The 22297-nt window shown below is 55.8% G+C and overlaps 2 protein-coding genes across 2 annotated transcripts in view; both read left to right on the plus strand.

Moving 5' to 3' along the window:
* The window catches only part of LOC149521034 (leukocyte immunoglobulin-like receptor subfamily A member 3), a 1043054-nt gene that overhangs the window by 761963 nt on the left and 258794 nt on the right, over positions 1–22297 (plus strand). The window lies entirely within an intron of this gene.
* Positions 19736–20823, plus strand: LOC149521052 (uncharacterized). The gene is made up of 2 exons (XM_089774131.1): positions 19736–19975; positions 20090–20823. Exons 1-2 carry the CDS (start codon positions 19736–19738, stop codon positions 20774–20776), a joined length of 927 nt encoding a protein of 308 aa, XP_089630257.1. The 3' UTR covers positions 20777–20823.

Genomic DNA, 22297 nt, shown 5'->3' on the forward strand with positions numbered 1-22297 from the left:
TGAAGCAAAAGGAGGAGACATGGCAGCAGAGGGAAAAGGGAGAGGTTTATAAAATATCTATTAATAACTTGGGTGCCACAGTGGCACACCCAAACAAGCTGTGAAGTAGTGGGGGTACTTGCTGGGCGGTGGTGACCTCTGCTGTCTGGTGCAAGATCCAGCAGGGAAAACCTCACTATGCAAAGGTGATGCCAAACCTGTTGAACCAGATAAACCCCATGGAGAGGAACAAAGGAAGGGGGAATGCTGCCCTGGCTGGGGGGCAGGGCTGGAAGAGAGTTAGTTAGAGTGGCTGGCTGGGAGCATGGAGGAGACAACCTAGGGAAAGGGGCTGGAGTTTAGGGGCCCAGTCTCCCACCATCTCAAGGGGGCCTGAGGCATCCTAGCCCAGCTCTGTGACCAGATTACATCTGTGCTGTGCTGTATCCTGGAGAGGGAATAAAGTTCCTCTATTCCACTGGCTGGTGCAGTCTGTTTGTGCCATTTTGGGGCTGCAGGAGACGGGGGACCCCCAATGCGCCATCACATCCCCAAGCCAGAAGTTTGTGCTCCAGGGCCCATCCACCCCCTCAGCTGCCCCGAGTGCTGGGACTGGAGCAGGGCCATGCTATAGTTGCTCTTGGCTCAGTGCTAAGATACTAAAAATAGCATCATGGCCCTGGCTCCAGCTCAGGCACATGGGGCAGCCACCTGCCATGCAACCCCACACCGGCACAAGAGGATTGAGGGATGCAGGTGTTAGGAAGGTGAGGGAAGGGACAGGGGCAGAACTAAGGGGAAGGTGAGGGTGAGGAGAGGAAGGGGCTTGTGCTGAGGGAGAGGAGGGGGCAGGAGAGGAGAAGAAAGGGGAAGGCACCAAGAGGCAGAGTGGAGGAGATACATGTTTACAGGACAGAATTATTATTAGATTAAGCCCTGGAATTTCAGGGGAGCTGGATGCTGTACCCGCTTGCCTGCTTTGAATGTCTGAGCCCAGGCATCGGAATGGGCTGAATTCTGCTAAGTCACAAAGTAAACATGGGCAATAAGTGCCCTGAAAGAATCTCCAGGCAGGAATTGTTACCTGGCAAGTGTGTGTAGGGCTGTGTGACTGTAAATGAAACACCTTCAAGAGCTGAGTGGGGCTAACTGTATGAAAAAAGGGCATTTAATGGAACTATTATATCCCTAGAATCATAGAACCATAGAGTTGGAAGAGACCTCAGGAGGTCATCAAGTCCAGCCCCCTGCTCTAGGCAGAACCAATCCCAACTAAATAATTCCAACTGGGCTTTGTTAAGCCCCGACTTAAAAACCTCTAGGGATGGAGAGTCCACCACTTCCCTAGGGAACCCATCCCAGTGCTTCCCCACCCTCCAAGTGAAACAGGTTTTCCTAGTATCCAACCTAGACCTCTCCCTCTTCTCCTTATTGTTTTCAATACTCTCAAGCTATCGGCAATTATACAGATAAAAGGGTCATTAGAACCTAAGAATGACCAGACGGGTCAGACCAAAGGTCCATCTGGTCCAGTGTCCTGTCTTCTGACAGCGGCCAATGCCAGGTGCCCCAGAGGGAGTGAACAGAACAGGGAATCATCCAGTGATCCCGCCCGTCACCCATTCCCAGCCCCTGACAAACAGGCAGGGACACCATTCCTGCCCAGTCTCCCATAGAGCAGGCAGCAGTTGCGCAAGGGCTGGGGCTGCCCTTATGCACACGGGACGGGTTTGATCCAGACAATTGTCAGTGGGCTGGGGTGGAGCTGTCTGAGGGATCAGTGACCCCACCCTGCCTGGCTGCACTAAGGGCCCCGAATATCCCGCTGCCTTCCCTGGGAGGAAGGAGCCTCACACTGAGCAGGGTCTGACCAGAGAGTCCCTGGGGCAACCGAACCGCGGGGCCGGATGCAGCTGTTCGTTCTCCCTGTCTGGAAACACGCGCTGGGCATCCGCTCCCTGCGCTCCCCCGGGGGCTGGGCTCAGCAGCGCCTGTCTCCTTCCCAGCTGCGCTGGGCCAGTCAGATATGGGGGGGGGGGCACTGACCGTGTTATTGTGCGGGGCCTGAGCGCCACCCCCAGGAAATCCCTCCCCGGTCCCTGCAGGGAGAAGTTTTTGTGCGAGCTCAGATTCTCCTCCCCTCGCTGTGCCGGTGGCGCAGTAATACACGGCGCTGTCCTCCGCTCTCAGGCTGTTCATTTGCAGGTAGAAGTTGGCGCTGTCCTTGGAGGCTACGAACCGGCCCTGCACGGAGGCGGCGTAGTACTTGCTTGAGGAATCATAGTAGCGGACCAGCCACTCCAGCCCCTTCCCGGTCTCCTGCCTGACCCAGCTGTGACGTAGTGGGGGTACCTGGCTGGTTTCTATGCTGCTGGCTCTGGGGTAACCCCCACTGGCTGTCGTGGGGACCACGACCCAGCAAAACAGGATGAGTCACTATGCAAACCAGTGGCCAGACACCCCCCATGGAGAGGAACAAAGGAAGGTGGAATGCTGCCTTGGCTGGGGGGCAGGGCTGGAAGTGAGTGAGTTGGTTGCTGGCTGTCGGAGGGCATGGAGGAGAGCCTAGGGGAAGGGGCTGGAGTTTAGGGGCCCAGTCTCCCCCATCTCAAGGGGGCCTGAGGCATCCTAGCCCAGTTCCTGTGACCAGACTACATCTGTGCTGCGCTGTGCTGGAGGAGCAATAAACCACCCTCAATTCCACTGGCTGGTGCAGTCTGTTTGTGCCATTTCGGGGTGCAGGAGACGGGGAACCCCCAACGCGCCGTCACACCAGCTCATCCAGGTGCTGCTGAGAGCAAACCCGCTGGTGGCGCATTGCAGCTTATGGGCCTCTCCGGGCTTCTTCAGCGCCGGGCCCGACTGGGTCAGAACCACCTGCGAGCGGGCCCCTGGGGAGAAGGGAAACAGGGAAATTGGAAATTAAAACATTAGCAACGGATTGGAGCCGCGAATTAAAATCAACAGGAGTAAAAGGAGCCGCATGAACCACATTGTCCAATAAAGGGGGGGAGACCCCAGCGCTCGGCGCTGTTATAAATCCCATCGCTGGCAGCATTGCCTACCCCCCCCCCCCCCAACAATCCCTTGTCCCTGCCGTGGGGGTATCGGGGGAAAATACCTTCCCAAGCCGCAGCGAGGAGAACTAGAAGCAGCCAAAGTCCCATTGTCCCTGGTGCTGGAGGGGGAAGTTCTCAAGGAACTGGCTGGTCCCTGCGAGTTCACCCTGGGCAGAGGCAGAGAGAGATTTAAACAGGACGCTCAGCCCCTATTTGCATATCCCCTCCCTGCGACACATAAAACCTTCTCACTGAACCAGCCCAGTTCACTTGCCCGGGGATTCAGAGGGGGCAGGAGGGAGCGAGGGAGGATCCCTCAGGGAGCAGTGCTCTCCCCTAGGACTCTGCCTGGCCAGGCCCGGTTCCCTGCTCTGTTCCAGACTCCCTGTATCCCCCGGGACAGGGCACCTGGAGCTGGATTGTTCTAGGCATCGAGGTGTCAGGAGGGATTTTCTGAACCACCCCCTCCCCCCCGGTGATCAACTCCCATAGGTGCGCTGGTGCCATAACAGCCCGATATAAGGTCCTGGCGTAACCGCACCCGCTGGAGAAGACACAAGGATGCCGCGGCCCCTCGTACCGCTCAGGGCAGGGTGGCAGGGAGGGGCGGGGGGATGGGGATGCTTCGAGCGAACCAACCTGCACAAGGCAAAGGGCGGGAGCTAACTCCCCTTCGCGGGGCGACACGTGACCTCCTTGTATCACAAGCGGGGGGCAGGGGTGGTGCTTTGTCTGGCTGGGAGGGGACCGGGAACGTTCAGGGGTCCCTGAGCCGGGCCATTCTCATGGGCATGGCAGGCCGGCTGGGCCCTGAGCCAGGCAGAGACACGGGAGCTTTGTGAGCAACAACCCAGGGTAAAGGCACCGGAGAGTCACGGAAAGAGCCCCGCCCCCCACTGTGACCAATGGCCCAGTCCGCAGTGTCTCCGCACTGTAGAAAACCCGCTTCCCCCTGTTATCGCAGGCCCGGCTCTGCCCTGTCACTGTGTGTCCCCTGGCGCAGCACTAGGGGGCGCTGTCTGCAGCTGTCAGCGAGCGGAGCTGCAGCGACACCTGGTTCCTGGCGGTGTCCCCAGAGATGGTGACTCGGCCCCGGCGGGAGGGGGCGTAGGCAAGTGCTCGGTGTGTACCACGTGATTCCCACCCATTTCAGACCCTTCCCCGCGGGCTGCCGGACCCGGTCCCAGGCGGCGCTGGTGCTGGAAACCGAGCCTCCGGAGATGGTGCAAGCGAGTGTCAGGGACTCCCCGGGCTTCGCCGCTCCCCGGCCTGTTTCCTTCACCTGCACTTGAGAGAGGGCACCTGGGAGGGAAACAGGAAATGACGGAGTGAGCCAGGCCCTGTCCCCTGGGAGAGGGGAACATGTGAAAATTAAACAACCCAAGACCTCGCCCAAGGGAGTGAGGCACCCCAGTGCCACTAATGTGCATTGGGATCCGAGCATCTCATTCCCATAGGCTGCTTGGACAGTTCAGCAGGAACCCCTGTAGCCACGAATCTGAAGGGGCCTCCACCCTAAAAAAGAAAATCAGCAGCAGGTTCATCTTCAGTGAAGAAGCAAACTGTGCCCAGCAGCCACATCCGGGCATGTCTGTTTCTGGAGGAGATCGAGGCTCCTTAAGACCAAGGGTTGGTATTTAAAGCGGAACCTCCCTTGGAAGGTTCCCCAGAATTAATATACAAAAGGACAGGGTGTGAGCTGAGTCCACACCTGGGATCCCTTCCCTGGACACGACCTCCCTCAGAGTGAGTTCAGCTCAGCGAAATGTGTGAAAGCTCCTGAGGTAAAGGGACGCTCAAACTCAGTTTACAAACATTTAATCCTCTTAAAGGAATGAAGGACATTGTGGAGAAGGGACTTTAACTCCAGAGTTCAAGGAGAAGCTTCATAATTGTCATTCATGCTTAAATTTGCCACTTACATGTATGGGTCTATACAAAGACTCTAATTATCTCACCCATTACAAAGATAGCTTCCCCAATTATCACCCCTATGACACTATCACCTCACAGACACTAACCTTCCACACCCCCCTCCCTATTCTGTTCTAAAATGTGATTTGTCAATTTCACATGCATTCATTTTTTGATTGTATCACTTTGGTATATGTGGTTGTACCAATTTTCTTCCACAAATTGATCTGAGGAAGTGGGTCTGGCCCACGAAAGCTCATCACCTGATAAACCATCTTGTTAGTCTTTAAAGTGCTACATAGTTCTGTCTTCTGTCTCAGTTAGACCAGACTACACGGCTGCATCTCTATCATTGTGGAGAAGAGAATTTATACCCTGTCTCCTGTGGCTTGGGGATTTCAAAAGAGCCTGCGGGAAATAAGAACACAAATGGCATCGAAATTCAGCAGGATCTGGGATTTTAACTCTCGGTCTGTTTTTGTTTGTTTGTTTGTTTGTTTAATTTTGTTCACCAGTGGAGTTCAAATGTCTCCATTTGTGCATCCAAAAAACTCCAGGCAATTCATAATCACCTCACGGAAGTTTTGCCTTTGGATGCTTATCTGATCTCCATTGCTACAGGATCCGCACCCCTCACACTCTGTAACGCGTCAGTCTTATTACACCCCTGCGGCAGGCGCGCTGTTACCCCCATTCTGCAGGCGAACACTGAGGCCAGGCAAGACAGAACGACTTCCTGTCGGTCACAGGGGAATTCCGAGGCAGAGTAAGGAAGCGAATCCGAGTGGCTGTTTCATGCACTAACCATTGGACCGTTCTCCCTCTCCTCAAGGCAGGGCAATTCGATGAGAGCCGTGCGCTCTGAGCTTCCTGGAAGTGATTAGGAAGGGCATTCACGAAGGCAAACTGTGTTTATTTGAAGCTGGCAGGAGTCTGCGCTGACTGAACTCACAGGACCTGATCCAGCGCCCGTGGAACCGAGCGGAGGGGGAAGAGGGGTTTGACTCAGCGGGCACCGGAGTAGCTCCCAGATCGCAGCTGAAATGAGTGTGAACAGGTCTCCCCGCGTAGGGCAGAGCAGAGTGAAGCTTCCCCTGCAGCTGTGCCAGAGGAAACAGAGCAGCTGTGTCTACACTGGGCCACTTATTCCGGAAAATCAGCCGCTTTTCCGGAATAAGCTGCGAGCTGTCTACACTGGCCCTTGAATTTCCAGAAAAGCAACGACGCTCTACTGTACAAAATCAGCCGCTATTCCGGAAAACCTATTCTGTTCCCGCTTGGGCATAAGTCCTTATTCTGGAACATTGTAAAAGGACCAGTGTAGACAGCCCAGTAGTCTTTCCGGAAAAGCACGTCTACATTGGCGACAGACGCTTTTCTGGAAAAAGGGCTTTTCCGGAAAAGCAGCCTGCCAATGTAGACGCTCTTTTTCCAGAAATACTTATAACGAAAACTATTCTGTTTTAAGAATTTCCGGAAATTCATGCCAGTGTAGACACAGCCCCCGTGACTCAGCGATGGCTCTGCCAGGCAAGGCGGGTTTGTGTCCTAGCCCGGCGGGGCTGTCACTCACTGTGTCTTTCGCGCAGTAATACAGGCCCGTGTCTTCTGCCATCAGGCCGGTCATCTGCAGACTCAGCAGGCTGTTGGCGTTGTCTCTGGAGATGGTGAATCGCCCTTTGACTGCCTGGGAATAATACATGGTTGATCCACTGGGGCTACTAATGAAAGTGACCCAGTCCAGTCCTTTCCCGGGAGCCTGCCGGACCCAGCTCATCTCGTAGCTGCTGAAGGTGAAGCCGGAGGCTTTGCAGGAGAGGCGCAGAGAGTCTCCGGGCTTCTTCACATCCCCTCCGGACTCCACTAGCTGCACCTGGGACCGGACACCTGGGAACACAGACCGGTTATAAATATTGGTTTCAACACAAGGAGAATTAAATAAGCTTCCACCTCTGCCTTTATTCAGAGAAAGAAAATACCTTCCAAAGCCGCTACAGCCAAAATTACTAAGAGCAAAAAAGTCCTTGTCCCTGGTGCTGAACTGACTTGTCGCTGCCCAGACACAGGGGCTGAGGGTTGTCCCTACGTGTGCAGCCTGGGCAGAGGGAGGAACAGTTTTAAGCGGGACACTGACTCCCTCCTTTGCATATCCCGCGCCTTATAAGAGACAATCACCCTCTCGGGGATCTGACTCACCCGCCCTAGGGTTCCGGGTACAGGAGTCAGACTTCCCAAGTCCCAGTGTCAGGGTGCCGTCGGGGGAGGGGCGGGGCCCAGGACCGCGAGGCTGAGAGGGATTCAGGGGCACCCGCAGGCTCCGCTATGTCAGTCCCTGGCGCCCCGCGGCCGGGGGGTTTTTGATCGGCTCCGGCGCTGGCTGCGCTCGCCGTGTCTCTCAAGGCGCAGTAATAGACCGCGGCGTCGCCCGCTTCGCCGGCGCGTTTCTCCAGCGGGAAGGATTTGGAGTCTTTCTGGAGCGTGGCAGAGAACCCCCGGCGGCGTCGCTTCTCCCCCTCGTCCGAGGCCTCGTACTGGGTCAGCAGCAGGCGAGGAGGCCCGGGGGGCCGCTGCTCGTACCAGAAGAGGACAGGGGAGCCGGAGTAGCTGTAGGCGCAGCTGATGCTTATCGGCTCCCCCTCCCGGACCTCAACGGAGCCTGCCGGCTGGGTGACCGCGTCTGCCTGGGCCCTGCCTGCAACACAGAATGAAATCGCCAAGCGAGCGGGGCGGGAGGGTTCACGGGCGCTTGGGGGCCCAATCGGGTCCGTAGATCGGCTCCTCGCGTCCTGAAAATCCTTCCGTAATCGCAGCCCCACGAAACCTAAGTCAGGGGTCCCCTGCGCTCTCCTCCCTCCGCCTGCCCCCCTGAGAAATGCAGCCTCCCTGGCCTGGATTCTGAGACTGCTCCCAGCGGACGTCGAGAACCGTTTACACCAGGGGACGGAATCCCGCCGCCGTTTCCACGAGAATCGTAGTCTCTGGCCCGCGTTCTGCGTCCCCTCAGCTGCCGGTTCCCTGGGCCGGCTGGGAGGTAAGAATAACAGAGCAGCGTCTCGGGCCCAGGGCGGACTGGCCGCTTCTCAAACGGGGCAGAACCGCGCGGGTCCAGGCGCCAAAACACTCTCTACTCACTCGAGAGAAAAAGGATCAAAGCCCCGGAGCAGAGCGCGAGCGGCATGGTCGCTTCAGCACGTCGCTGCTTAATCATCCCGCAAAACCTGCCCCGGCGGGTGGGGGTCCCGGTGTGTCCCCGGTGCCCCGAACACCACGTGGTGCCTTTAGAGACGACTCTCTCTGCGCTTGCCGGTGTCTCTAGTCTGTCCGCAGGAGCCCCGGGGCGTTTCTCGGACCAGGAGACGGCAGAGCTCAGGACCGGTTGTGAAGTCGGCTTGGTGTCACCGACACGCGGATCAGGTCTCAGGGGTGTCACAGCGGCCCCTGCTGTTGTATTTTGTCACCCACTGGGAGTGTTTCTCCGACCGGCCGGAAGGTTCCACTCTGAGCTCCACGTGTGACGCAGTGGAGAGAGAGGTGTGTGTATGGGGAGGGTGGAGAATATGTGTGTGTTTTCGGGGAGGGGGGGTTGAGTGGGTGTGGAATGGGGTGGAGACGTATGGAGAGACGGGAGGTGTGTGGAGGGTGTTTTCTGGGGGGGGTTGAGGAGGTCTTGTGGGGGGTGTATATGGCGCGGTGCCCTTGCATCACTCAGTTGTACAGCTGCAGCCAAAATATAAATGGATGTATCAATTTAAATATCACCTAATCGACTTTAAGGAAGTAAACTCCCTGCCCCAGGGCATGGGCTCACGTCCAATCTGAGGGGAATGTTTCTCCTTCCTCGCCCCCACGGGCAGGGTCTCCCCCTTTCCATCCAGCGAAGGGTCCTGGCTGTTTCTGGACACTGATCCCGGACTAGGTTGAGCCGGATCCACTGTGGCCGGCGTGTCCTGGTTTCCTTTCAAATCGAGAACCACCTTCCTCGCTCAAGCCCGAAGCGAAATCTGAGCCCCTCCCTCATCCTCACAACACCAAACCCGCTCCTCGCCCTGCTATAGCGCTAGAGTTATCCCAAACCCTCGCCCTCAGCCCCCAGCGTCAGGACTCTAGGCGGGACGAGGCCCGGGGCGCAAAGGGGGGGGGGCGGGGCCTTCCCCTCTGGCACTCCCGTAGCCGCAGCTGCAGCGGTGTGAACGCGGCTGGGGCATAAAGCGGAGCCGGGCACCGAGCGGCTCCGATCTCCCGGGGCAGCAGAAGGCGGAAGGGGGGAGGGCGGGTCGCGGGGAGATGGGCTGTGACTGGTGGAAAAACACGGACCCTGGTGCTGACAGGCGGGGTCTGAGCCGGTCGGGAGGGGCTGTTGGGTTGGTCCCAGAGGGGAGACTCCCCAGGACCCCGCGGGCCAATGGGACACAGGGAGGGGCTGAGATTGGGCGACCGGGGAGGGCTCACTGGGTCTCGGTTCTGCTCACTCCCTCGGGGGCACCTGGCCGTGGTCTGTGTGGGCAGCCCGGACACGGAGCTGGACGGGTATTTGGTCCGGGTCTGTGGGAAATGGAGCAGCCGCGCATCGTGGTGTGAACGCGACTCTGCCAGGCGGTATGGTGGTCAGCGCCGACGCCTAGCGGGGGACGGGCGCTGCCCGGGAGGAGCTGTCCGAGGTCCTGATGATTCGCTCAGCGTGGGGTTGTGGGGCTGCCTCCGCTCACAGGGCGCCTGACTCAATTGTGTTGAATGTTTGAGAGCGTGGAGGGGGGCGGAGTTTGCAAGAGAACTCCCCCTGGGGAAAGGGGAACTTGGTTCCAGAAAGGTGGGGGAGGGGGCATTGCGGGAGGGGGCGGATCCCAAACGCACTCAGGGACCTCCCGGGGCAGCAAATGGGTATTTCCCACCCCGCCTTGATTTCAGTGGGTGCCGGGCACCGAGCTACTGCTGTTTTGCAAGAGGGTTGTTGTTGATGTTACTGTTGTTGTTGCTGGTGCTGTTTGGTTTTTGTTCTAGCTCATACTGTTGTTGCTGTAGCTGCTGTGGTCGTGTTGTTGTGGTTGTTATGTTTGTGGTTGTTGCTCTTGTTGTATAGAATCTCGCTGGTGCTTGTGTAGTGCCGGAGTTGAGCTGAAATCGCCTCTCCAGGCAACCGCGGCTAGTCTGGCCCGAGTCCTTAGACAAGGGAGGGGGAGGGGGAATTATTTCGGTAGCGAGGCAGTTAACCCTTCAGCCGCCGCATGGTTTCCGGCCCGGCCTCCGCCCCAGCGCTCCGCCCCGCCCCGCCAGGTTTCTGCGCGGCTCCCCCGCTGCTCTGGGCCGCTGTGGTCCCGGGCCAGGCAATAGTAAGTCCCGGAGTCGCTCAACTCGCTGGCCGCTTTCCACAGAGGGAAGGTTTTTCGCTCTGCGTCGTGAGTAGCGTTGAAGCCTTTGGCCAATCCCAGGTCCGAGTCCTCCCGGCCCGTGTCCCGCAGGAAGAACCGGGGTCCGGCGCCGGGGTACTGCACGAACCAGAAAGGGAAGGCGGTGAACGAGGCCGCGTAGCTGCAGTTCAGACTCACCGGCTCCCCTTGGGACAGGATCAGGCTCGCTCCGATTTGGTTCCCGGCCGCTTCAGAGGCCTTTTCTGCGGGGGGAGAGCGGGGGAGTGACGCGGTCCGAGAACGGACACAGCCGGGAACGCCCTCCCTGCGAGTGTGTCCTTCCGCAGCACAACCCCTGGGCGAGAAAACACCGAGACCACAAACACCCACCGAGGCGCACCACAATCACACCAGGAACACGCTGCGATGGAGGCTGAGGGGCCGCTGGGTTTATTGGTTCTGCAGTAAAGCCGGGATCGCTTCCCGGAGCAGATACCGGCTTTCCTCAGTCTCACTAGACATACAACAGACACACATCAGCTCCGTCAGGCTCACTGAACACACAACGGACACACACACCGGCTCCCTGAATCTCACTGGACACCCAACAGACACAGGCAAACTCCGGCTCCCTTCAGGCTCACTGGACACACGGCGGAGACTCGCAGTCGTAATAAGCGCACATTGACAGACCCCCCCCCCCCTTCTTAGGCGGGTGGCGGTAGGGCCAGGATCTGGGAAAAGAAACCCCCCTCACTTAGAGCAGCCAGGAGAAGAAGAGCCGCTGCGAGCCCAGGCGGACGCATCCTGAGGGGTGCCCGGGGATGCCAAATCCCAGCGCCAGGGGGACGGATATGCCTTTCAATCTGGCCTCTGCAGGGGGCAGCGGGAGCTCCCCCCCCCCCCCTCGCGATCCGGCTGGGTCTGCCGGGGAAAGATTTCTGAGCCGGGACGTCAGACTGGGGGGCGTGAGAAGGGCAGGGGGTGACGTCAGAGGCAGGGGCGTGAGAAAGAGTGACTGACGTCCGGGGCGTTGGGGGTTGTGCAGAAAGAAGTTGTTTCTGTTTATTCATCCCTGGTACAACAGCGCCCCCACGTGGCGACACGAGCGCGCAGACCAGGACCGGGGCCTCAGATTTTCCGGGTGAAACAGGAAGAATTTATCTGTGCAAAGAGGCGGGCGATACTGTCTAGTCCCACTCAAGTGTCCAGGAGGCTGGACAGAAGTAGGGTGGACAGATAATGGGCCCATCTCACGTTCTGTCTCCCTACGCTTATCCTTGGCAGGTAAAAAAATCAGCAATAGCCCAGCGCGCGTTTCCCACCGCCCTCCTGGTAGGGTTCGTGTTTGTGTTTCGGAGACACTGAATGGTCCCATGACGCTTTCCTTCGGGAACAGGGCTGGAGTCGGGACGTGGGGAGGGTTTCTCTCCTTTCCCGATTCGGCACAACACTTGCGCCGATTTTGCTCTGCCTCTGCGCAGTTTTTGCGCAGCCCGGCTACCGGCCGGTGTCACTGTGTCTCTCCCGCCGCAGTAATAGGTGGCGGAGTCGCTCACTTGGCCGGTCGGTTTCCTGAGGTGGAAGGATTTGTTCTGTTTCTCGTGGGTGGCATTGAACCGTTTTCGGATCCCTTCGTCCGAGTCCTGCCTGCCCAGGTCCCGCAGGAGCAGCCGTGGGGCCTGGCGGGGATATTGCACGTACCAGAAGAGATTATCCGGAGGGGCAGAGAATTTGTAGGTGCAACTCAAACGCAGCGGGTCCCCTTCGGAGATAACGATGCTTCCTTGGGTTTGGTTCACGGAGTCTGCCCGAGAGGTGCCTCCTGTGGGGGGAGCAGAGAACAGACACACTCAGCTCCTGGTCTAGACCAGAGACCGCGAAGCCGCAAGGAGCCGCCCCCAGAGACGGTCCCTGGCACAGACACACACGGCGCAGCCAGACAAGGCACCGGGACTCACCGAGCAGCGCCGTGACCAGCACCGCGTGGAGCCACATCGGAGCCAAGCCGGACAGGTGGGTGTGTGTCTAAACGGAGACAATTCCCCAGGCACTCGGGAGCCGGTTTGTCTGCGGGGCTCGCGGTTCCCAGATGTGGGGGCAGAAATTCCCTCCTGGCCAAGGCCAGTGGCGCGGTGCGTGTCTCTGAGCGGGGCTGAGGGACTGACGTGCCCAGGAGCTCAGTGGGGGGCGGGGAGGGGGGTGAGAAAGGGCGAGCGCCGGGCGGGGAGCAGGGGGCGGGAGAACGGGGCTGCGACTCATTGTCTAACTCCGCAGCGCCCCCCAGCGGCGACACGGCCTAGCGAACGGCCAGTTTTCCTGTAGAACAGGGGTCTCCGGCCGGGGGGTGCTTGGATCTTTTCTCGCTTTCCCCTGGTGATTCCCGGCGCCGACCCCCATTTCTGAGCGGGTGGAGCTCCGCATAGGGGGGAAGAAGGAAAACGCCGAGAGCTAAAGCGTGTGTGTGGAGGGGAACGGTGGGGTGGGGATTTCGGCTCTAAGATCAATGTTTAGAGACTCCATCGGCTTCCGCTCCACAGTCGTTTCCAGAAAACAGTGACCTCCTCCTGTTCCTCTGCGAAGTCCCTGCGCGGTTTTTGCGCAGCGCCGCTGCCGGCCAGTGTCACTGTGTCGCTCGCGGCGCAGTAATAGGTGGCGGAGTCGCTCAGTTCGATAGACGGTTTCCAGAGGTGGAAGGATTTGTGCTGTTTCTCGTGGGTGGCACCGAACACTTTGCGGATCCCTTTGTCCGAGTCCTGCCTGCCCAGGTCCCACAGGAGCATCCGGGGGGCCTGGCCGGGATATTGCACGTACCAGAATAAATTATCGGGAGTAAAAGACAATTCATAGGTGCAATTCAGACGCAGCGAGTCGCTTTGGGAGGTGACGACGTTGCCTTCTGTTTGGGTCACGGTGTCCGCCCCAGAGGCGCCTCCTGCGGGGAGGAGAACAGACCAGACCCGCTCAGACACCCCGGAGCCGGGCGGGTCGCGTCCCAGAGAGCTGGCGGGTCCCAGACACGAACCGCGCAGCAAACACACTTCAGACCAACACGGACCCCACCGAGCGCGGGGCGATGCACACACTGTCCCGCGCGACCACAAACAGAGACAATCCCAGGACACAAGGCCCAAGATCTCAGCCCCGAGGGAACAGGGAAGATGGACACTTGGAGGCAGCACAAGACGCGAGACCAGCACAAGCGCATGGAACGCGGTGTCGGGGGCAGACACACTCGGCTATTAGCACGCCCAGGTCTCAGGCACCGAGACAGACTGAGCAGGATCCGGTCCACGCCCGGTTCCGTAGAACGCGGCGCGGCTCAGAACCGGAGCGCGACTCACCGAGCAGCGCCGTGACCAGCACCGCGGGGAGCCACGCCGGAGCCATGCCGGGCCGCTGGGTCTGTGTCTAAACGGAGCTGATCCACCTGTTCGGCAAACACCAAGGGGATTCTGCGTGTCACTGGACTCCGGTTTGGAGAAGTCGAGAACTGAGCTCCGTCAAATACTGAACCCAGCTTGGCGGGACTGAGTCTCTCTGCGCTGTAACCCCGTGTCCATGGCGCTGTTGGAAATGGGGCGTGTTCAGGGTGTAGCTTAGAGTTAGGAGAAGGAGGGGGGCCGGGGACCAGAGTGTCACATTACCGAATTGGAGGGAAGCAGCCAGATCGCTGCTGCACCCCTAGGTGGGGGTGTTGGCCCCAGAAATTGGTATGAACGGGAGCCATGTGGGGTATTGAATGGGAGCTTGTTGTTTTCTGATCCTGTGTACACTGTTTATGTGAGTATATAATGTCTGTGTGTGTAGATCTGTAATCTGTGTGGAAGCTGAATATTTCTTGGAATGTGGTTAAGCATGGCTATGGACAGGCTGAGTAGCAAAGCCCTGTGGAACAATGGCTCTCAATAGGCTATGGACACACCCAAAGAATGGGATTTGTCACCTGAGGGCAGCCAGCAGGGAACATAGAGATTGGCCTCTGACCAGGTGACTTGCTGCATACAAGAAGACGCCAGGAAGGAGGTATAAAGAGGCCATGCGGTCGATGCCATTTTGTTCTCAGCTCAGCACTTCAGAGGCAGCACTGCAGGGATTGAAGAGCCCGGAAGACCTGTGAACCCATCCTGATCGTAGGATGTGCAATAAGAACTTTTAAACCAGCAGCTGTACATCTCTGCTAGAGCCTGCATCGAGAACTGGGAGATTCGGTGCATGTAACGTACTGTACTTTAATAACCTTACTCTCATGCTTTTCTTTATTGTAATAATAAACCTTTAGATATAGATTCTAAAGGATTGGCCCAGCGTGATTTGTGGGTAAGGTCCAGAGGGTAAATTGACCAGGGATCTGTGGCTGGTTTCTTGGAACCAGACAGGACTTGTTCGGGGTAGGTGGGATTGGGTGCTAGGACCCCCCACCTGTGTATGAGGCCCGGGGCCATCTGGGGCACGGATATTGCTGGGGTGTCGGAGGGGTTTTGCTCGGGACGCTTCAGGCAGGCAGCTGAAGCGCTCTGTGAGACTGGTTTGTGGCCTGTGTGGAGAGGTCGCCAGTCGGGGGCTGTAAGAAGCCCCGGATTCGAGAAATTCGCCCTGAGCGGACGCCCTCAGCTGTGCCCAGACACGGCCCGGTCCGTCACACAGAGACCGACCTGTAAGTTGAATTTAGCCAGCGCCTCCGCGCCCCCGCGTGGCCAAACGTGCCCACAGCACCCGCGACAGCTCACAGGAGACTTTCTTACCCCTGGAGCACCAAATCCGACTTTCGCGACCAGGCCGAGCGTGTTTCCCAGGACAGTAGGGGAGAATGGTCCTGGACAGTTTTTCTCCCTGTGCAGAAGGAGGGGAACATCTCTCTTCTGGCCCCGTCAACCCCCCTGGAGCGTGTGACCCTCCCACCCGTATTGTGCGAGTGTAGTCTGGTTCCGTGTGAGCGCCACAAGCTTCCTTCCAGCCTTTACCTCTTATTTTCCCTCATTTTTCTCTCTGAAAGGGATCAACTCTAAAACCCGCCTAATCAGCGCCCGGAGAGAGTTTGGGAAATTTGGCCCCAATAGGTTTTATTCACCTCTTGTCATCTGACTGTCGCTCCACTTCCCCAGCCGAAAGCGTGTCTGGCATCCCCCCCCCCTCCAGCCCCCTACATACACGGCGATACTTATTGTACGGGGCCCGCCCCTGGCTGTCACACTGTGTCGCCCAGAGCGCAGTAATACACCGCCGCGTCCTCCAGCCGCGCCCTGCGCAGGACCAGCGCACTGGATTTCCTGTCCCCGGGGATGTGCAGAGCTCCCTCGGGCTCGGAGCTAGGCGTGGTTCCGCTGTACCCAGACACGATGAACTGGGGCCCTCGGCCCGGGAACTGCCGGTACCAAAACACACTGTCACTCGTCGTGATTGCGGGGTGGTTGCAGGTGAGGTTCTGTTCGGCTCCCTCCGAAGCTTTGGCGGAGTCCGGCTGCTCGATCTGAGCCCGGCCCCGGGTACCTGGGAATTAAAACCTGGCAGAGTTAAGTCAGTAACTGAGGAACTTTAGGACACGGCAGTAGGGTGGACTGGGTGTATTGGGTGGGACGGGAAGAGGGAGAGAGAGGGGTGTTGATTGGGATGGGCGGGGGAGCAGGGGTGTGGTAGGTGGGGTGGGAGGGTTTGGGGACAGGGGTGGCTGGAATGGGCAAGGGGCAGCTGGAAACAGGAAATCTTACCCCAAACGAGAAGCAGCAAAATTGCTGCACCCCGCATTGTTCCCATCCCCACACAAATCGGGGTATCTCTGCTCTTCCCCGATGACCCTCCGCTGGTCTCTTTCCCCAGCCCCACAGACCCTCACCGGGACAGACACCGGGCCCTGTTCCCACCGCTGCAGACCCGGGGAGCGACACGCGCGCTGTGACCCTGCTGTTGCTGCTGGATTTTGAGTTGGGTCCTGGGTGGTGTCAATGACACAAACCCCGCCCCGGAGAGTCTGTGCTTAGGCGCTCAAAGGCTCCGCGTGTCCGCCAGGAGCTCCAAGCGGAGAGTGAACTGCCAAGCTGGGAGGGAGAGAAAGCAAAGCCAGGGAGGGTGTGAAAAGGATCCAGAGGCCGACAAGTCTACATGGAGCGTGGCACGCGGAGCCCTCTGCCGGGCGACTCTGGAGCTGTGCAGCACAAACCCTCTCTGCAGAACTTTGCCAAAGTCTGTGGTCCCCAACCCTTTTAACCACAAGCTCTCCTTTTCAACTTAAGTCCATGTAAGATCTCCCTGAAACCGAAATACCCTTGTCCCTCTTCCTACCCCGCCGATTTCAGGCCCTGTCTCTGCTCCACCTCCACCATCCTCAGTCCCTTTTAAGAGGCTCGTTAGGGGGTTGGGTGCAGGCTCTGATCTTGGCCCAAGGGGTCTGAAGTGTGGGACAGGCTCCAGCCTCAGTCTAGGGTAGGGGATTGGGGTTCAGGAGGGGTTTCAGGATGCAAGCTCTGGGAAGGAGTTTGCGTGCGGGGAGACCCACCTCCCGGGCAGGTGCCTGAGTGCAGGGATGGAAAAAAATAGCCCACTTTTCCAGCAGTAAAAGTAGTAACAACCACCCCATCCCACCCCCGTTAGGGTGGAAGAGGAGAGAGAAGGACCGTGTGTGAGAGAGAATGACAGAGACACACAAAGCATGTGAGAGTGACCGATATTTGAATTGCCTATCGCCTTCCACCCCTTCTCTCTGTGTCGAGACAGGGTACAGAAGTGTGGGGAGGGACACCCCAACATCAGTGAACCCATTCTCCCTCCCACACCTTGCACAGCAAACCGGAGGCTCCCACGGTGGCAGCTGCAAGGCAGAGGGCAGGAGCAGAGGGACAGTGCGGGAGCAGCAAATGAAGTACCAGACCTTGAGAGTTTCCAGGCCAAACAAGTCAGGATCCCCTGTGAGAGGCTCTGAGATTTACTAGTAGATCCTGATCTACTGGTTGGTGACCCCTGGCCTAAGTATTTTGTTTCTGCCAGGTACAGGGGTAAAGGCGGGTGCTGTCAGACAGCCCAACTGTGGCAATAACACTGAGTGAGCCCTGATGCATTGTGGGAGAGTATCCAGGCGGAAAGGAATTTAATAAGTACTGAGACAGGAAATTATCTCGTTTTCCAGTAAAATTGGTGGCGAGCAGAGAACAAACAGGGGATTGCACTGTGCAGCTGTCCATATTTCGAGATAACGTTCTTGCCCCTTGAGTGTGCCAGATTTTTTGGTTTGTTTGTTTCAGTTTTACCTTTTAACTTAACTTTTTTTTCTCCAAACACAATTTTCCCTGGAACTTTTCCAAAGTTTTGAATCTGAAATGGCCACTTAAATAAATGAACAGGTGTGCAGAGACCTTGGTAAATTTGGCCCCAAATACTTTATTAGTCAGGGCTGTTCTTTGAGATCCTCTCTCCTCTCCCCTACAGGAAATGACACCCACGTTCCTCTCCCCCATCAGACACATGGCCCAAGCAGGGTGATATTTATTGCATAGCTCTGAGCTATTTCGCTGAATCTGATCACCATCAGTTCAGTCCTGCAGTTCCAGAAGTGTCCATACCTGCCATGGTCCCACTGAGGCCCAGGGGTGAGTTAGAGCTCTATAAAATCATGACTTGAGTGGAGAAAGTGAATAAGGAAAAGTTATTTACCTACTCCCACAATGTAAGAACTAGGGGTCTTCAAATGAAGTTAATAGGCAGCAGGTTTAAAACAAACACAAGGAAGTTTTTCTTCACTCAGATCACAGTCATCCTGTGGAACTCCCTGCCAGAGGATGTGGTGAAGGCCAGACTTTAACAAGGTTAAAAAAAGAGCAAGATAATGGGTGGTGTGGCAAAGCTTGTGTCTGTCTGTGCACGTGTATATGTGGTATGTTACCTCCCCCGCTTTTCCTCTCTCTCTCTCTCTCTCTTTTTCTCTCTCTCTGTATGTGTGTGTGTGCGCACGCGCACATGCGCATAGATGACCTTTTCAGGGCAGCACCCACCTCTCTTTAGAGACTTAACTGCACCGTCTACGGAGTTTGATATTCCTCGCAGAACAGAGGCACTCGGTAACACACACGCGGTTTTTGCACGGCAGCCCTGCCGGACCGTGTCACTGTGTCACTCACAGCGCAGTAATAGGTGGCGGAGTCGCTCAGTTCGGCGGCCGCTTTCCGCAGGTGGAAGGAGTCCGGTTTTCTCTTGGCTTTAGCGCTGAATCTCCTCCTATGCCCCTCATCCGAGTCCTGGCTGCCCGCGTCCCTCAGGAAAAGCTGCAGGGGCTGGCCGGGGCGCTGCACGTACCAGAAGGGGGAAGGGTACCCGGATACCTTGTAGGTGCAGTTCAGAAGCACGGGGTCCCCCTCAGAGACTCAAACGGGTCCTGTCACTTGGGTCACCAAGTCCCCCTTGATCCGCTCTGCGGGGAGGAGAAAGCAGAGCAGAGCCACTCAGGGGCTGCGCACTGAGTCCATGGCCTCTCAGGGAGTGTAAACTGCAGTCGAGTACTGAATTCGGAGCGGATCCAACATGCCCATCATTGGTGCAAGGGGATGGTGCAGAGCCATGAAGAATCCACCCCCAGCGCCTCTTGGACACGGAGCGCTCCAGGGAGACTGGCAGCTGTCACTCACCGAGCGCCACCTCACCTGGCTAGGGGGACCCCCTGTGAGAATCTGACCTGAACCTCTCTGCAGCTGAACCCCAGACTCGGTCCTGTTTCAGCCAGAACAGCCCTTCAGAAAACCACCAAGCCCGGATTTTCTCACTGCCCGTGACGCCGAACCCAGCCCCCGGACCCAGGGCACGTCGGGCCTGGTTATTGGAATTAGATGTCTCTCCTCCCGGCTTCAAATCCCAGCCACGGGGAGCCGCTGTAAGTAGTATAAGGGCCCTACCATCAATCAAATGTTAGCCCCGCCCCTGACCCCGGAAGTCCCGCCCCTGGCACCGGAAGTCCCGTCTCCCCTGTCACCGGAAATCCGCCCCTGGAGGGTAGTACATCCAGGTCAATAGGGGCAGGTGACTGGAAGTAAGGGGTGTCATGTGACCCCTCTAAGGACTCGCCCCGCCTCCCTCCACCTATAAGGAAGGGTTTTTCCCCTGTAGGACTGCCCCACAACCCGCTTTGACCAATCGCGGGCAGTTCCGGGACCAGATGACCCGCCCAGAAGTGGGTCGTGTGACCCCTCTAAGAACTCGTCCCACCTCTCTCTACCAATCAGGAAGGGTTTTTCCCCTGTAGGACCGCCCCGCGAACCGCTTTGAGCTATCGGGGGGCAGTTCTGGGACCGGATGACCCGCCCGGAAGCGGGTCATGTGACCCCTCTAAGAGCCTCCCATGACACCCTCTGCCAATCAGAACATAGCACTTCCCCATAAGTTCTAGCACCACACAAAAGAGGCCATCTTGTTCCAAGAGCACGTGTTTCCAAGAGCGTGCAAACGCTGAGTGGAAACATGGCTTCTTTCACCAACTTTGTTTTGGTGCTGAGAAGAAAGCGCTACATCAGCAACAGTTCCAAGGAGGAAGGAGAAGTTGAAGGGAGCCCTTTGGCCCAGCCACTGATGGATACACCAGTATCTGACGCCGGAACCCAACCGCTCACGAGGCAGCCTGATGAGCTAGATGGCCTGGAGGAGGAAGGTGCCCACGGCTCCCAGGAGTCGGACAAGACACATGGAAAAGAAGCCAAACAGGTAAGTGAAAGATCGAAGTTGGGGCATCATGGGGTTAGGAAACCGGGATTTTGTAAACTTAAAAAAAATGACCAGAGCGTCTTACATTATTTCTTTCTGGCAATCTTTTGACAGCTTGACAATGCCTTTCTAGCTGACCCTCAGACCCAGGACAGCATTGCATCGGACAAGGCAGACGAACCGGGCCCACCTTGTTTTTGCTCAACACCGATACAAAGCATTGAAGAGAACGCCAAGGATGACGGCCATGAAGAATTCAGGCGGTGGCTTGGCATTGACCTAGTTGAGCCAGTGCCACATCATAAGCGTAAAAAAGTCGTGTGCTCCATTGTACGCATTGGTGTTTATACCGTCCTTAGTCACTGTCTTAGGGAAAAGCTTTTTGAGGACTGTGAGGGTTGCGTCATAGATGCGCCAGCCCAGCGGCACCATGACTGTGTGATTTGGACTCCGGAGGATATAAACTGCAAGCTCTGGGGCCTATGTGCTGAACTGTGTTTGGAAAGCTTATTAAATACTGTTATTGCCGTAGGTTATGCTATGCAAAGTCTGTGCTTAACTCAAGAACACTTAGCACAAGGGGTGACTTTGGTAAATGCAGTGCAATTCAGTCAAGATCCTCACAGTGTTTTAAAGACCATGACCAAGCCAAAAGACGCCTGCTTAGAGCGTTATATTGAACGTTTGGTGCGTACAAAAAGTTACAGAACCCTGCTTAAGAAAAAGACTATTTGTAAGATGTCTAAAAGGATGAAGTTAGAGAATGGTGAGGGGACACACATGAGATATAAAACTTGGTAGCTGTAAAAATCTATTGAAAAGGGGCTTTTGTGACAATCTTCTCTCAGAAGGTTTGTGTGATCCTTACACGAGTAAAAGTTTTGGTGGAACACATGGTCTGTATGTCTTTTAAATAAAATCATTTAAAAAAATAAAGTTTGTGAGAATCCATTTTGTATAAAGGGGCCCATTTACTGAAAAACCCCTGAAAAATGTATGGTAGAAACTCGAGGGAAGGAAACCCCCTCAAATATTTTGTTTTTTAAATAAAAGGAAAAAATTACCACCACCACCCCAGTTAGGATTTATTAGACATGAACTCAATGGTTTCACCGCACCTCGCTGAATAGCCAGGGGCTCCAGTCAATGATTAGGTTTAGGTGAGACCACTTACCCTTGTTGAGGTTAATGTTCAGTAATTAAATTTGATGGGTTGGATGGGTGGGCTCTGATGAATATCTAATTAAATAACACCTCAGGAGTTTGCAGATGGTATTGGACAGTTTAAATATAACCCTTGGGGCTGGTAGAGCACTCTTGGACAGTTTAAAGGACACAGGCGTTGGTAGAAATGCTATTGGACAGTTTAAATATGACCCAGGAGTTGGTTAAATGCTATGGGCTACTTTTTCTAGCCATTAAAAGTTAAAAAAAAAATTAAGGGTCTAACCCAAAACTGAAATGTTTCCAACTTTTACCCATACTTTAGAACAAGCATTTTCTCTAAAGACAATCAAACATTTAAAAGCATTTTATTTAAACCCCAAGCCTTAAGCATGAAAGAAGCATGTTTAAAAAAACCAAACCCCAAGACATGTATTGATATCTGCAAAGGGTCTCCACATGGAAATGGGTACAGCTACATTAAGGATTGGTGCTTTTACTGTTAATACTGTAAGAAAGCCCTACAAAAAATGTATTTTAACTAAAAGAAAAAAAATGTAGCCAAAAGCAACTCAGGTGTGGAGACAGCTTAATTCTTCCACCCCCAGATCAGAAAAGGCAATGCTAGGGAGGGGTGCCTATGTCTTTAAGGATCTATTATTTCAGAGCTGCAGTGATCAAATTCACCTGCTAGCTACTACATTGAAGTTGTTTGAAACAATGGGCTAGGAGGGTATAAAAAACCTAGGTATTGGGGTGACTGTCCTTTTCAACAGAAACTTTCTTGAATGGCTGCTGGACTGCAACAGGAGAAGGTATGTTCCCTGTTTGTAACTTTGAAAATATATATTCTATAATGTCTCTCTTTGGCCATGCTCCCTTAGTAAAATAATGGTGGCTATCTTTATTGCAGTGTGATCTGTTTAACATGGAACCAGTAATTTTAAGCTGCAGTTCCCCACCAGGCCAAGGTAAAAACCATTTTTAACTGTAGTTGTGCTTAATACTGTTGAAAAAAAAACCTGGGTAATACTAACTAATTTTTGTGCTTATTCTTTAACCTTAAGGCCCAAGCACACATGGGGGGGGAACAGAACAAGCATGTGCCTGCAACACTGTCCCATAGTGAAAGGTAACTTTTGCAATTGGCTTTTAAAT

Source organism: Pelodiscus sinensis, chromosome 30, assembly GCF_052426305.1.
Source record: "Pelodiscus sinensis isolate ZL-2025 chromosome 30, ASM5242630v1, whole genome shotgun sequence".
Classification (NCBI taxonomy): Eukaryota; Metazoa; Chordata; order Testudines; family Trionychidae; genus Pelodiscus; species Pelodiscus sinensis.

Excerpts from the sequence above, each read along its gene's own strand:
- LOC149521052 (XM_089774131.1), top strand. The coding sequence starts at position 19,736 with ATGGCTTCTTTCACCAACTTTGTTTTGGTGCTGAGAAGAAAGCGCTAC. Across the intron at positions 19,976-20,089 it reads ATGGAAAAGAAGCCAAACAG|CTTGACAATGCCTTTCTAGC; the intron begins GTAAGTGAAAGA and ends ATCTTTTGACAG.